This window comes from Sprattus sprattus (assembly GCF_963457725.1).
Source record: "Sprattus sprattus genome assembly, chromosome: 9".
NCBI classification, from domain to species: domain Eukaryota; kingdom Metazoa; phylum Chordata; class Actinopteri; order Clupeiformes; family Clupeidae; genus Sprattus; species Sprattus sprattus.
This window is the reverse complement of record NC_137928.1, coordinates 31,391,791-31,404,204: the sequence shown is the minus strand read 5'-3', so window position 1 is coordinate 31,404,204 and position 12,414 is coordinate 31,391,791. Positions and strand designations below refer to the sequence as shown.

General features: G+C 46.8%; 1 protein-coding gene across 1 annotated transcript; it reads left to right on the top strand.

The window, feature by feature from the left end:
* Nucleotides 1-3,336: 3,336 nt before the first annotated feature.
* wscd1a (WSC domain containing 1a) lies at nucleotides 3,337-11,977 on the top strand (the record flags this gene model as incomplete). The annotated part of the gene is made up of 8 exons (XM_080845295.1): nucleotides 3,337-3,760; nucleotides 5,448-5,562; nucleotides 7,745-7,929; nucleotides 8,185-8,306; nucleotides 9,231-9,402; nucleotides 10,137-10,301; nucleotides 10,614-10,814; nucleotides 11,625-11,977. The coding sequence occupies 8 exons, from the start codon at nucleotides 3,337-3,339 to the stop codon at nucleotides 11,975-11,977; spliced, it is 1,737 nt and encodes a 578-aa protein (XP_080701421.1).
* Between the last annotated feature and the right edge of the window lie 437 nt (nucleotides 11,978-12,414).

Genomic DNA, 12,414 nt, shown 5'->3' with positions numbered 1-12,414 from the left:
AGCGTATGAGGTGAAGTCAATGGTGTGAATTGTTGCTGTGTGTCAGAGATGCTGCAGAGCTGAGAGAGTGGAGAAGGTGCCTGTGCCTGTGATCTCATGTGTGGGCTCTCTTCAGAAGCAATGGCAGCTGGACAAAGGCACCAATGTGTCATTCCCATTCCCCTCCTTTATCTATTCATTAACTACTCCTTGACTTGGAGAATGGGCTCATGAAAAGATCCCCATGCCTGTCACGGCCATGACCCAGCCTCACACACATTAGAGAGGTGCTGGAGAAGAAATCCACACTAGTCCTTGTTCACTCATCTTTCACAATGATTAATATTCTTTTTTTAATTTAGGGTAAGGGTTAGAATCACGAGAATCACGTGATTATAAGAGGCAGTTGATTAACCCGTATGTTTTTAGTTGTTTTTGTTGGTCTGTTTTGGGGGTCAATTTTATTTATTCAAAAGCATGCAATATGGAATTGTTCATTAAACTACTACCAGCTAGCCTGGCTACCCAAGGTGAGGGTTTTTGTTTTAATGATATTTCCATTGATTTCTTTCATCCCACTACTGGAGCTGAGCAGAGAGAGAAGTCTAGGTTCAAGTTCAAGTTCAAGTGTTTTTATTAGTCACATACAATAAATTGAAGTGAAATGTAAAAGGCAATATGCTCCACACTGTGCAAAAATAAATCAAATATAAAATAAATTAATTTATGAAGATAAAATTAAAAAAGTAAATAAAATAAGATGTAAAAATAACTCTAATAAAAATAAGGTGTTGAATTTAGGTGTCTAGAAGGTGTCTAGCAGCTATTAATGAATCATGGCTGAAGCCTCCAATCTGATTGACATTCTCAGCAGATGCTCAGCGTTTTGGTAGTCACCCATGGTTTTGGCAGGAATATCCACCCTGGCCTAGGCCTTTGTGCCAAGTACGTGAGCCCAGCGATGGGTGGAGGGAGTGAGAAAGGGGTTTACACTGAGGCAAACTGTCATGCCTAGGAGGGCACCACCATTAGCCGGAACCACACTGGTTCTATTTATCCCATGGGGGTATTCTTTGTAGCACTGGCACATTTCAGACTGGTTGTTTTCATTATGTTAAGGAGATAACCACAACTGACAGTGTTATTGACGTGGAGGATGTGGGATGAGTATGCTTTGCAGACTGTTAAGATGTACTATATTGAGTTGATCTTCATCCTCACAGGGCCAGGCAGGTGATTAGGCTGTTAACGCTTAAAAAGGTAAATCAGTACGCCTCTGTGGTGTGTACCTGTCCCTCGGGCAAGGGCTCCTAAGCCCACACTGTTTTTCAAATGTAAAAAAAGAAAGAAATGTGGGTCAGGCAAACATGTTTCATCTCATCGTAGCTCCGTTTGATTGGCAGCGCCAGACAGCACCAGGAGACGTCCTGCCCACCTCCCTCCCAGGTTTTATTAGGCTCTTTACAGTGTTTGTGTTTGGGGATCTTTCCCAGGCCTCACGTCAGGAATCTTATCAGAGCTGAACCAATGAGGAACCTTTTCCCTTGTCTTCCCCTCAGCACAATTGAAACAAGCAGAGTTGTACCTGCACTAAGCTCACCCAATTAGCCAGAACAAAGAACAACCCCCATTAGTTTCATTGCTGAGGTGCATGATGCTTTAGTGCTGTCATTGCCATATGGCCTGAGCTGACAGACATGCAGAGGTTTATTGGGGAGGATAGTGCTGATATTGAGGGACTGTGTAAGGCATTTATAAGGTGATTTACGGTGGGAGATGTTATCAGGCTATGCTTTATGGTTTGATGTGAAATCAGGACAGGCGTTTGAGTGTGTTATAATGCTTGATGATGCAAGCCTGTGTGATCTTAACCCTGTGTGGGAAGATAAGGGAGGTGTAGGTGCCATAAATAAGAACCTTTCTATTCCTCGCTTCACTCCCCCTCCAGAGATGAGGAGCTGAGGCAGTGGCGCACAAACCCAGGCACCGTCTCTTCTCTCTCTCACACAGACACAGACACAGACACAGACACAGACACAGACACAGACACAGGCACAGGCACAGGCACAGGCACAGGCACAGGCACAGGCACAGGCACAGGCACAGGCACAGACACAGGCACAGGCACAGGCACAGACACAGACACAGACACAGACACAGACACAGACACAGACACAGACACAGACACAGACACAGACACAGACACAGACACAGACACAGACACAGACACAGACACAGACACAGACACAGACACAGACACAGACACAGACACAGACACAGACACAGACACAGACACAGACACAGACACAGACACAGACACAGACACAGGCACAGGCACAGGCACAGGCACAGGCACAGGCACAGGCACGCTTGTTTCTCTCACTTTGGACCTCACTTTCGGCTCTTTAAATCCCCCTCACTCTTTTCTTTCATCTCCCTTTCTCTTGTTCAATCTCTTCCTTTGTGCATGTCTTTCTCTTTCCGTCTTTTTACACACGCACACGCACGCACGCACGCACGCACGCACGCACGCACGCACGCACGCACGCACGCACGCACGCACGCACGCACGCACGCACGCACGCACGCACGCACGCACGCACGCACGCACACACACACACACACACACACACACACACACACACACATACAGACACACTTGTTTCTCTCACTTTGCATCTCACTCACTTTCGGCTCTTTAAATCCCCCTCACTCTTTTCTTTCATCTCCCTTTCTCTTGTTCAATCTCTTCCTTTGTGCATGTCTTTCTCTTTCCGTCTTTTCACACACACACGCACGCACGCAGGCACGCACGCACGCACGCACGCACGCACACACAAACAGGGAGGCCCTTCATATTTGTCTTTTGTACTCTCTCTTTTTCAGTTTTATCACCAAAGATAAAAAGGAGAAGGATTGGCCTGGGCTTGTATCAGACTTGCATTCTTTTTGCTCTGTGCAGGTTCACTAAGGCCTCCTCCACTCTGGATCCAGAGGAGACAGTCATCTACAATGGAGACGGTCTTTACAACAAAGAGATGGTGACGCACTGCCTGGCTCTGCCTCTGCCTCTGCCTCCCTTCATCAGTCAGGGCGCTTGAGGACACTGCTGGAGGCCATACAGTGCTGGACGCTCCAGCTTTGAAGCTGCAATCCCAGTGGACAAGGCATCTAGAACTCAAAGTCCTTGTCTTCCTCTCGTTCTAGAGAGACTGGTCTGGAAATGAGCTGCTGAGAGAGAGAGCCAGAACATGATGCAGCAAATCACATCCTCCATCTCTCCGTTCGTCTTCTTGGTTGATAGGGTGACATTCCCTTCCAGTTGTTAAGGAAACCAGGAGGAGAGGGGGGGTTGTCATGGCCAAGCCATTCTATCGCCTGCAGCGCTTTTTACGGCGGACCCAGCTGCTCTTCCTCTTCCTGGGCGTGGCCTACATCATGGCTGGCAGTGTGTTGCTCCTGCAGCGGGCAGCTCTGGTGGTCTCCCAGCGGGGACTGGCCCTGAGTTCCAGCTTCCTGCCCGCGCCCTCTCTACCAGCCCCGCCGCGGGCACTAGGTGGCACGCCAGTGGTGCGAGCGTTTCCAGTGGGCGCCAGGCTGCCGGGGAGCACGGCTCGGTTTCAGGCGAGTCGCTCAGAAGACCGCGCAGGCCCACAGTGGCTGTTGTCCCGAAACCAGGAGATCCGTCAGCTGCGGCGCCGGTGGTTCCACAGCCTCATGTCGGAGCAGGACATGACCAGAGCAGACCCAGTCACGGCCCGGAGGAAGGTTCCACACAAAGGTGCTGTAAGAACTAGATCACAGATCATAAGCATGGTTAATCAAATGAAGGTTCCACACAAAGGTGCTGTAAGAACTAGATCACAGATCATAAGCATGGTTAATCAAATGAAGGTTCCACACAAAGGTGATGTAAGAACTAGATCACAGATCATAAGCATGGTTCATCAAATGAAGGTTCCACACAAAGATGCTGTAAGAACTAGATCACAGATCAAAGCATGGTTCATCAAATGAAGGTTCCTCACAAAGGTGCTGTAAGAACTAGATCACAGATCATAAGCATGGTTAATCAAATGAAGGTTCCACACAAAGGTGCTGTAAGAACTAGATCACAGATCAAAGCATGGTTAATCAAATGAAGGTTCCACACAAAGATGCTGTAAGAACTAGATCACAGATCAAAGCATGGTTAATCAAATGAAGGTTCCACACAAAGGTGCTGTAAGAACTAGATCACAGATCATAAGCATGGTTAATCAAATGAAGGTGCCACACAAAGGTGCTGTAAGAACTAGATCACAGATCAAAGCATGGTTCATCAAATGAAGGTTCCTCACAAAGATGCTGTAAGAACTAGATCACAGATCATAAGCATGGTTAATCAAATGAAGGTTCCTCACAAAGGTGCTGTAAGAACTAGATCACAGATCAAAGCATGGTTCATCAAATGAAGGTTCCACACAAAGATGCTGTAAGAACTAGATCACAGATCATAAGCATGGTTAATCAAATGAAGGTTCCACAAAAAAGATGCTGTAAGAACTTGATCACAGATCATAAGCATGGTTAATCAAATGAAGGTTCCACAAAAAAGATGCTGTAAGAACTTGATCACAGATCATAAGCATGGTTAATCAAATGAAGGTTCCTCACAAAGGTGCTGTAAGAACTAGATCACAGATCAAAGCATGGTTCATCAAATGAAGGTTCCACACAAAGATGCTGTAAGAACTAGATCACAGATAATAAGCATTGTTAATCAAATGAAGGTTCCACAAAAAAGATGCTGTAAGAACTTGATCACAGATCATAAGCATGGTTAATCAAATGAAGGTTCCTCACAAAGGTGCTGTAAGAACTAGATCACAGATCAAAGCATGGTTCATCAAATGAAGGTTCCACACAAAGATGCTGTAAGAACTAGATCACAGATAATAAGCATTGTTAATCAAATGAAGGTTCCACAAAAAAGATGCTGTAAGAACTTGATCACAGATCATAAGCATGGTTAATCAAATGAAGGTTCCTCACAAAGGTGCTGTAAGAACTAGATCACAGATCAAAGCATGGTTCATCAAATGAAGGTTCCACACAAAGATGCTGTAAGAACTAGATCACAGATAATAAGCATGGTTAATCAAATGAAGGTTCCACAAAAAAGATGCTGTAAGAACTTGATCACAGATCATAAGCATGGTTAATCAAATGAAGGTTCCACAAAAAAGATGCTGTAAGAACTTGATCACAGATTATAAGCATGGTTAATCAAATGACTAGGTTTTTCTATCACAGTAGCCTACATACTACTGGCCTACAAGAAAGATTACAGATATTTGAGTGTTTGCTTGTAGACGTAATGTAGCTCAGGAGCGGTCACTGTACTCTAGCCCCACTCCTCCCTGTCCCTCCCTCTGCCACATCAGGTGAATACTCACTTCTGTTTGTCTGGTTCTGTTTTGAAACAGGCACATACATCGGCTGCTTCCTTGATGACGCCAAAGACCGGGCCTTGAAAGGGACGGTTTTTTATGATTTCCGCAGAATGACAAGCAGCCTGTGCCAGGACACCTGCTCTGAGAGGTGAGAGCCCCTGTTTGTGCTTACCTATCAGACAATAACGAGACAGAGCCTGTTAGGATGGGGAGAGTATGTGGTGTGTGTTTGCAGTGTAATGCCTAGTGCCAGCTGGCAACATTCAAGGCTAGGGACTTGGAGATTAGCCAGCAGCTTGCCACAGCCAAGTCATCTTTCTTTAAAAGCAGATGTGTGGCTCTATGAGTGACTGTGACTGTGACTGTGACTGTGTGTGATCGTCTAGTGTAAAACACACCTGCTCAGGCTAGTTCTTCTCTGCTAATTGACCAGCGTTTGAAAAAGGATGTTAAACACCTACCCCTTTAATTGGCCCCTGATGCCATGACTTTTATTTACCTGTATGTTTGTCATCCATGGTGTGCCATCACCATGGAAACACAGCCTACAGCTATGGATCAAAGAATGGCCTCCATACTTAGCATGAATTCAGTTAAGCATACAGCCCCTGCTGGAATTGTTCCTCTCTTAAATGATCAGCGTGCATAGGCATTAGATTACATTTCTTTGAATCTCTGTCTGAAAAATAAATACCTGAAAAGAGGAATGCAACTCAGACAGCACGGTTAGTCATTCAGCATCATTCATATCTACAGAGTCACTGTGTGTTGGGCCAAAGCCAAGGTCCTGGCGTTACGGATGTGCTCCCCTGCCAAATGACTCGGTGTCAACACTGCTCTGGGTGTCTGGTAGCAGTGCTGAAGGACCCGACCCCCCCCCCCCCCCCACACTAGCTCCTGTACGACTCCTCGGAGAGCCAGGTTCTCAGATGACATGCAGGCAGCGTCATACATTTGCATGGAGGAAAGAGGAAGGCTTACTTTCATTGTTGTCATGGAAACACAGATGCTACATCTTTATCCTGCTAAAGATCTGTGAACAAGAGAAGAGAAACTATTCAGGCGGCCTTTTAAAGCGGCCACAGTTACCACAGTATACGTTGTGCTGTGCTTATTAATGGGGTGACTGAACAATGACTGTTTTAGAGAAACAAAAAAAGGAAAACTAAATCATATTCAAGTTTATACAATTATATTCAAGTAACAGAGGACTTGAAAATGAGGATATACTGAGTTCCCCCACAAAACTTAAAGAAAATGTGGATTATATCTTAACAAGCAGCTGACCAAGTCATCTTGTGGTATTTACTGGGACCACTGCCCTGACCAGTATATGTGGGTAAGGAGGAATGGAGCTGTGGGTTAGTCACTGACATGTGTGCGTTTTAAAATGGCCTCCTCTGTTGTCACATGGACAGAGGGGGCTCTGGGGGATGGCTGGGTTCAGCTCAGTTCACATGAGGAGAACCACATCAGGTGCACAGGGGAGTGTGGGAACCTTTGGGCCCCGAGCTCCCTCTCCCTCTCCCTCTCCCTCTCCCTCCCCCTCTGTGGTGCTGGAACACCTGGCTGGAATGTGACCTGTGCTCAATCACCATATCCACTGCCTCTGAGGCTGCAGCTGTGTCCATGCAGCCGCTCACCAGGCTGGTTGCAATGGAAGATAAAAGTGTCTTTCTTACTCACCGCCCAGGTGTCCAAACCCCTCAACCACCCTCCCACCCTCTCCACCCCCCTCTCTCCCTTTCGCTGTCACTAGCCCTCCAGGTGGCTTGGCTGGAAGGACACTCTGCTCATTCATTTGATGGCTCAACTGGCAGCATGGACTAGCTCAGTGTGGCCTGTCTGGCGCTGGCTTCGGCATCCAGACAGATATTTGTTTCCCCCTCCAGCTTGCCAGATGATAACTTTAGAGGTGTGAGTTGAGCCCTCGGCAAAAGTAGGCAGCTAGGGGGTTGCAGTGGGAGGGGGAGGAAGAGCAGGGAGGCACCCCCATCGGAGGGAATCGGAGGGAAGGGGAGGGGAGGGGAAGGGAAGGGAAGGGAAGGGAAGGGAAGGGAAGGGAAGGGAAGGGAAGGGAAGGGAAGGGAAGGGAAGGGAAGGGAAGGGAAGGGAAGGGCTCTTCTAAAGCCTGTGTGTCGGTGTGTTAGTCCTCTCAAGATGTTCAAAGTTGTTGTGTTGGGGCATTAGATATTTTCTTGTTGACATGTATTTCAGTCCATTAATATGACAACATTAATAATGAAATATTAATGATGAGAATCATGTCGTGTTGTTTCAAAAGAGGATTTTCTTAAGCAGTGTTTAAGAATGCAAAATCTCTCAACTAGCGGGTACCAGTTTGCTGGACTAGAGTATGGCTCGGAGTGTTACTGTGGCAACCGCATCGCAGGCCCACACATGAGGGAGGAGGAGTGCAACCTCGACTGCAAGGGTGAGAAGGGCTCTATCTGCGGGGGCGTGGCGCGTCTCTCCATCTACAAGGTGGAGGAACTACTTCCGGGTCAGAGGAAATGTGAGTATTTAGACGATGATGGGAGTTTTTTTTTAACAGCTTGCATTAATGGCCTCTACTCTCTCAGTGTTAACACACAATATGAATGTACACACACACACACACACACACACACACACACACACTGTTTCTCCACCCTGGGCCATCTCAAAGCTCCCTCATAGTTCACTGTGTTTCTCCTTGTTCCTCTCTCTCTCCCTGTCTCTTACGTTTCTCCATGCCTCTCTCTTCCCTCCCTTCTTCCCGTGCTTCCAGACAGGAACGTACACTACCGTGGCTGCTTCACAACCCCTGAGAACATGACGGCCGCAGCGCTTGTCCGTGCGACGAAGCGCAATCTCACCTCTCAGGCCTGCATTGAAGTCTGTATGGACCAGGTCTGCCTCTCTGTCCCACCCTTAGCTGTCCCCTACACCCCTTGGGTCTCCTTAGCTGTCCCCTACACCCACACACACACCCACCCTGCTCCACCCACAACCCCACCCCACCCCACCGCACACACAGCCCCTGACTCATGCAAGGTGATTTCCATTGATTGTGTGGCGCTCCTTTGTCCCTCTGCACAGTGTAATGGCTCTCTCTGCAGACTCCCGATGAAGCTTTGATTTTCTTACTTCACCCGGAAACAATCTGGCTGTTTAAACTTTAATGTGCCCCTAAAGAGAATCAATTGGTTCCATAATCAATCCCCTTCACTGCTTTGCTTGTAGTGATTGCCGCATGGCAACCCCTCCCCCTACCCTCACCCGTCTTAGATTGTTGTGCTGTTTTCTTTAATGGGGTCTATCTCCTTGGCCACGATGCATGGCACAGAAACGAGCAAGTCATAAACCTCTTATGAAAACACTTTCAGTGGAGATCTGATAATGAGATCTAAAAATAGATTATTGATAAAGGAATGCATCACTTCTGGACTGCATCCTCATGTATTGATCTCCATATCTTGTGGGCGTTTTACTAAGGACTGCTGCCAGCAAGTTTTTGTTCAGACTGATTTGGTGACTTTTCTCAAAGACTGCAGATTGGAACGATTATACATTTCAATTCGGAGGCACTGGCACTAACTATGATTAAAAACGTAATGACAAAGGAATATAAATGAGTTTGAATCAGGCAGTGATGTAGGATTTAGCATAGTGGAAATTGTGTAATGTCCTAACAATCCCTGATCCCCTCGATACTGTGGTTGTTCTATCTGATTTAGAATTTAGCATGAAACGAACTGTGGTTAGACTAACAGGACTAAACCAAGACTAACATGGGTATGAGCCTGACATCTCTCCTGGTCCTGTTCCCATCAGGAGTATCCACTAGCCATCCTCCAGAGGCCACACTGCTTCTGCGGCTACGCTACTCCTCTCTTCAACCTCCACAAGCCCGTGGGGGAGGAGCTCTGTGCCCTCGCTAACACCACCATCCCCACGGCAACAACCAATCAACTCCACTGCAAGGTCTACCAAACGCCTGTGCAGGGTAAGGTCAGCAGTGTGTATAGATTAGCGGTAATAAGTCATCTATATGTAAATTATGTCCAAATGAAATGTAAACGTGCCTTTTCCATCTGAGACTGTTGCTGCTGCACTGAATACATATTTAGGAAGTACATGCCACAGATAGACTACAGCAGACAGCAGCCTTTGAACTACAGGTTGTTTTGGTGGCAATGGGAAATAACATTTAGTAGTTCCCTGTCTTTCTCTAGCCCTCTCTCTGATATCTTACGTAATATCATCAGCATCATAACCTGTGATGGTATATCCAACCTTCCCCGCAACTACTAAAATAAGAAACAAACAAACAAGTGAAGACTGATTTGGTATGAAGATACCAGATAGAGAGAAAAATAAAAAAGCTGTAGCTATACGTATATTATGACACAGTTTGTCAATTGACCAAGTCATCAAATCACCTCAAAGCTCTTCTATTCTCTTATAATATGATTATCTTGGTCAGCAATACTAGAAAATAAAATGAACAATTAGGGAAAGGGTGTGTGATCATAAATATGTACAAACAAACAAACATGCTGCAAAATTGTGTAAATTATGCAAATTGCCAAACAGTTTGCCTTCACACTGGTCAGACTGATGACAGGTGACTGACACTTTGATGATAGATAGATAGATAGATGGATACTTTATTAATCCCGAGGGAAATTTAGGTCAACCTGGGTGGATCACTGATTGACAGTTCCTCCCTTCCGCCAGACTCCAGGTGCACTGAGCGGAGGTTCTTACCAGAGAAGTCCACCTCATTGGTTGCGTTGTCCAGCTTCCCCGGTGCAGGCAACACCTGGGTGCGCCATCTGATCGAGCTGGCCACGGGCTTCTACAGCGGGAGCTACTATTTTGACGGCACTCTTTACAACCGAGGTAATTCCTTGACTGCCTTAAAGCCAAGGGCCACTTTACAAGAGGCAGCAAATCAATCACTTGAATTTCCTCGATTCATTACACTGCCCTGAGAAGAAGACGGAGCTTTTTGGGGTTTGGCTTGCAAGGTAGAGAGTAATAAATGTAGAGCTAATTGTCAGGCCATTTTTAAAATGCTACAAAGCTGGCTTTAGAAGGGTTCAAAAGTGAACTGTTCTCTTTTGTGTTCTCTGTGTGTGTGTGTGTGTGTCTCTGTGTGTGTGTGTGTGTGTGTGTGTGTGTGTGTGTGTGTGTGTGTGTGTCGGTATGGAGGTTTCAAGGGCGAGAAGGACTACTGGAAGAGTGGACGCACCATTTGCGTGAAGACGCATGAGAGTGGCAAGCGGGATATCGAGATGTACGACTCGGCCATCCTGCTGATCAGAAACCCTTACCGCTCACTCATGGCTGAGTTCAACCGCAAGTGTGCCGGACACCTGGGCTACGCGTCAGACCAGCACTGGAAGAGCAAAGGTAGAAAGCCCTAAGGTCCTCTTCTAGGTCCTCCTCTTGGCAGCGCTTTACTGTCAATCTCTGCTCCGCTCAGTTGACTTTATGAAATGGTCCTTGTGGCTGTCACATGAAGATCATGTCTTTCATGAGGCCTGAGCTGAAGGGCTAATAAATCATGTGGAATGGCTGGATGTGCCTGCCGTAGCCCACAGTAATGATCTCATGGTGTGTAAGTCTCCTGCTTCTCCTGCCTTTATGTGTCCGATCACATGCTGTAATCATGAAAGCAGAGGTTTGATCCAGGCCTGTATGTGCACCATCACATGCTGTAATCATCAAAGCAGGGGTTTGATCCAGGAGGCACTGACGCTTTGACAGCTTCTGTGTGTTGTGTGCTCTTTTGGGAACTGCTCCATGACCTTGTCAGTGCATCACACAGTAATTGGTGTCTAAAAATGGGATGTCTGTAGAGTGTTAGTTCTGTAAGTGAGGAAAGTGTAGACAATTATACTCATTATATGTGTGGTAACTAGTATATTATTGTTTTATATTCCTTTCAACTCATTTTTGTATTGTAATGCGTTTGAATTATTCAATATATTAATATGACTTCATTTCAAAGGTTAATGTTAAACTGAAGGATGGTAGAATCACGCATGAGCTGAAAACAGATTGCTAAGACCTCAAAGCTCATGTTTCTGCAGACACACACACACACACACACACACACACACACACACACACACACACACACACAGAGCTTTCTGTGGTGCAGCCAGTGTGTGTGAGATTTGAGTGTGATTACTGTGTTTATCCTCTTCCTCTCCTCAGAGTGGCCGGAGTTTGTGGGCAGCTATGCGTCCTGGTGGGCGTCCCACGTCCTGGACTGGCTGCGGTACGGGCGGCGGGTTCTTGTGGTGCACTACGAGGAGCTTCAGGACTCACTGGTGCCCCAGCTGCGCACCATTGCCAACTTCCTCAACGCCAGCGTCACGGAGGAGCGACTGCTGTGTGCGGAGAGCAACAAAGATGGCCACTTCAAACGGGCGGGAGCCCGCCGGCCCACCTTTGACCCCTTCACGGCAGACATGCGGCAGCTCATCGACAGCTTGATCGGCGCCGTGGAGCAGGCCCTGAAGGAGAGCAATCAGACCGGCGTGCCGCAGGACTACCTGCCCAGATGATCGCTGGAAACTTCTAGAAGTCTGATCAGTCATCCAGAGGACAAAGCCGGCTTCTCTTAAATCCTTTTCCCTCCCGTCACTACCAAGAGGAAGCAAATTCCCTACATCCCTATGAGAGTACCAGCGTACGCCTTCACTCATTGACTCCCACCTGGAGGCTTTTCTCATCACTGCCGCTCTAGTTGATTTGTGCTTGACATGTTGGACGAGTCTCTGGAGAGGGGCCGCGTGGCATCGCCTGACTGTTAGCATGGTGCTTTAAGATTTAGGAAAGATTAAACAGACTAATCTCAGACTTTGATGAAATCCCAGATAGCATCTTTTTTTTCACCATTGCTTGGGACAGAGCAGAAAACTCATTTGAAAGCCTTCTTCCCAGAAAGCCTTCTTCTCTTCAAGCAGAAAATCTGAGGCTTCATCTTTTTTATTGTTATTGC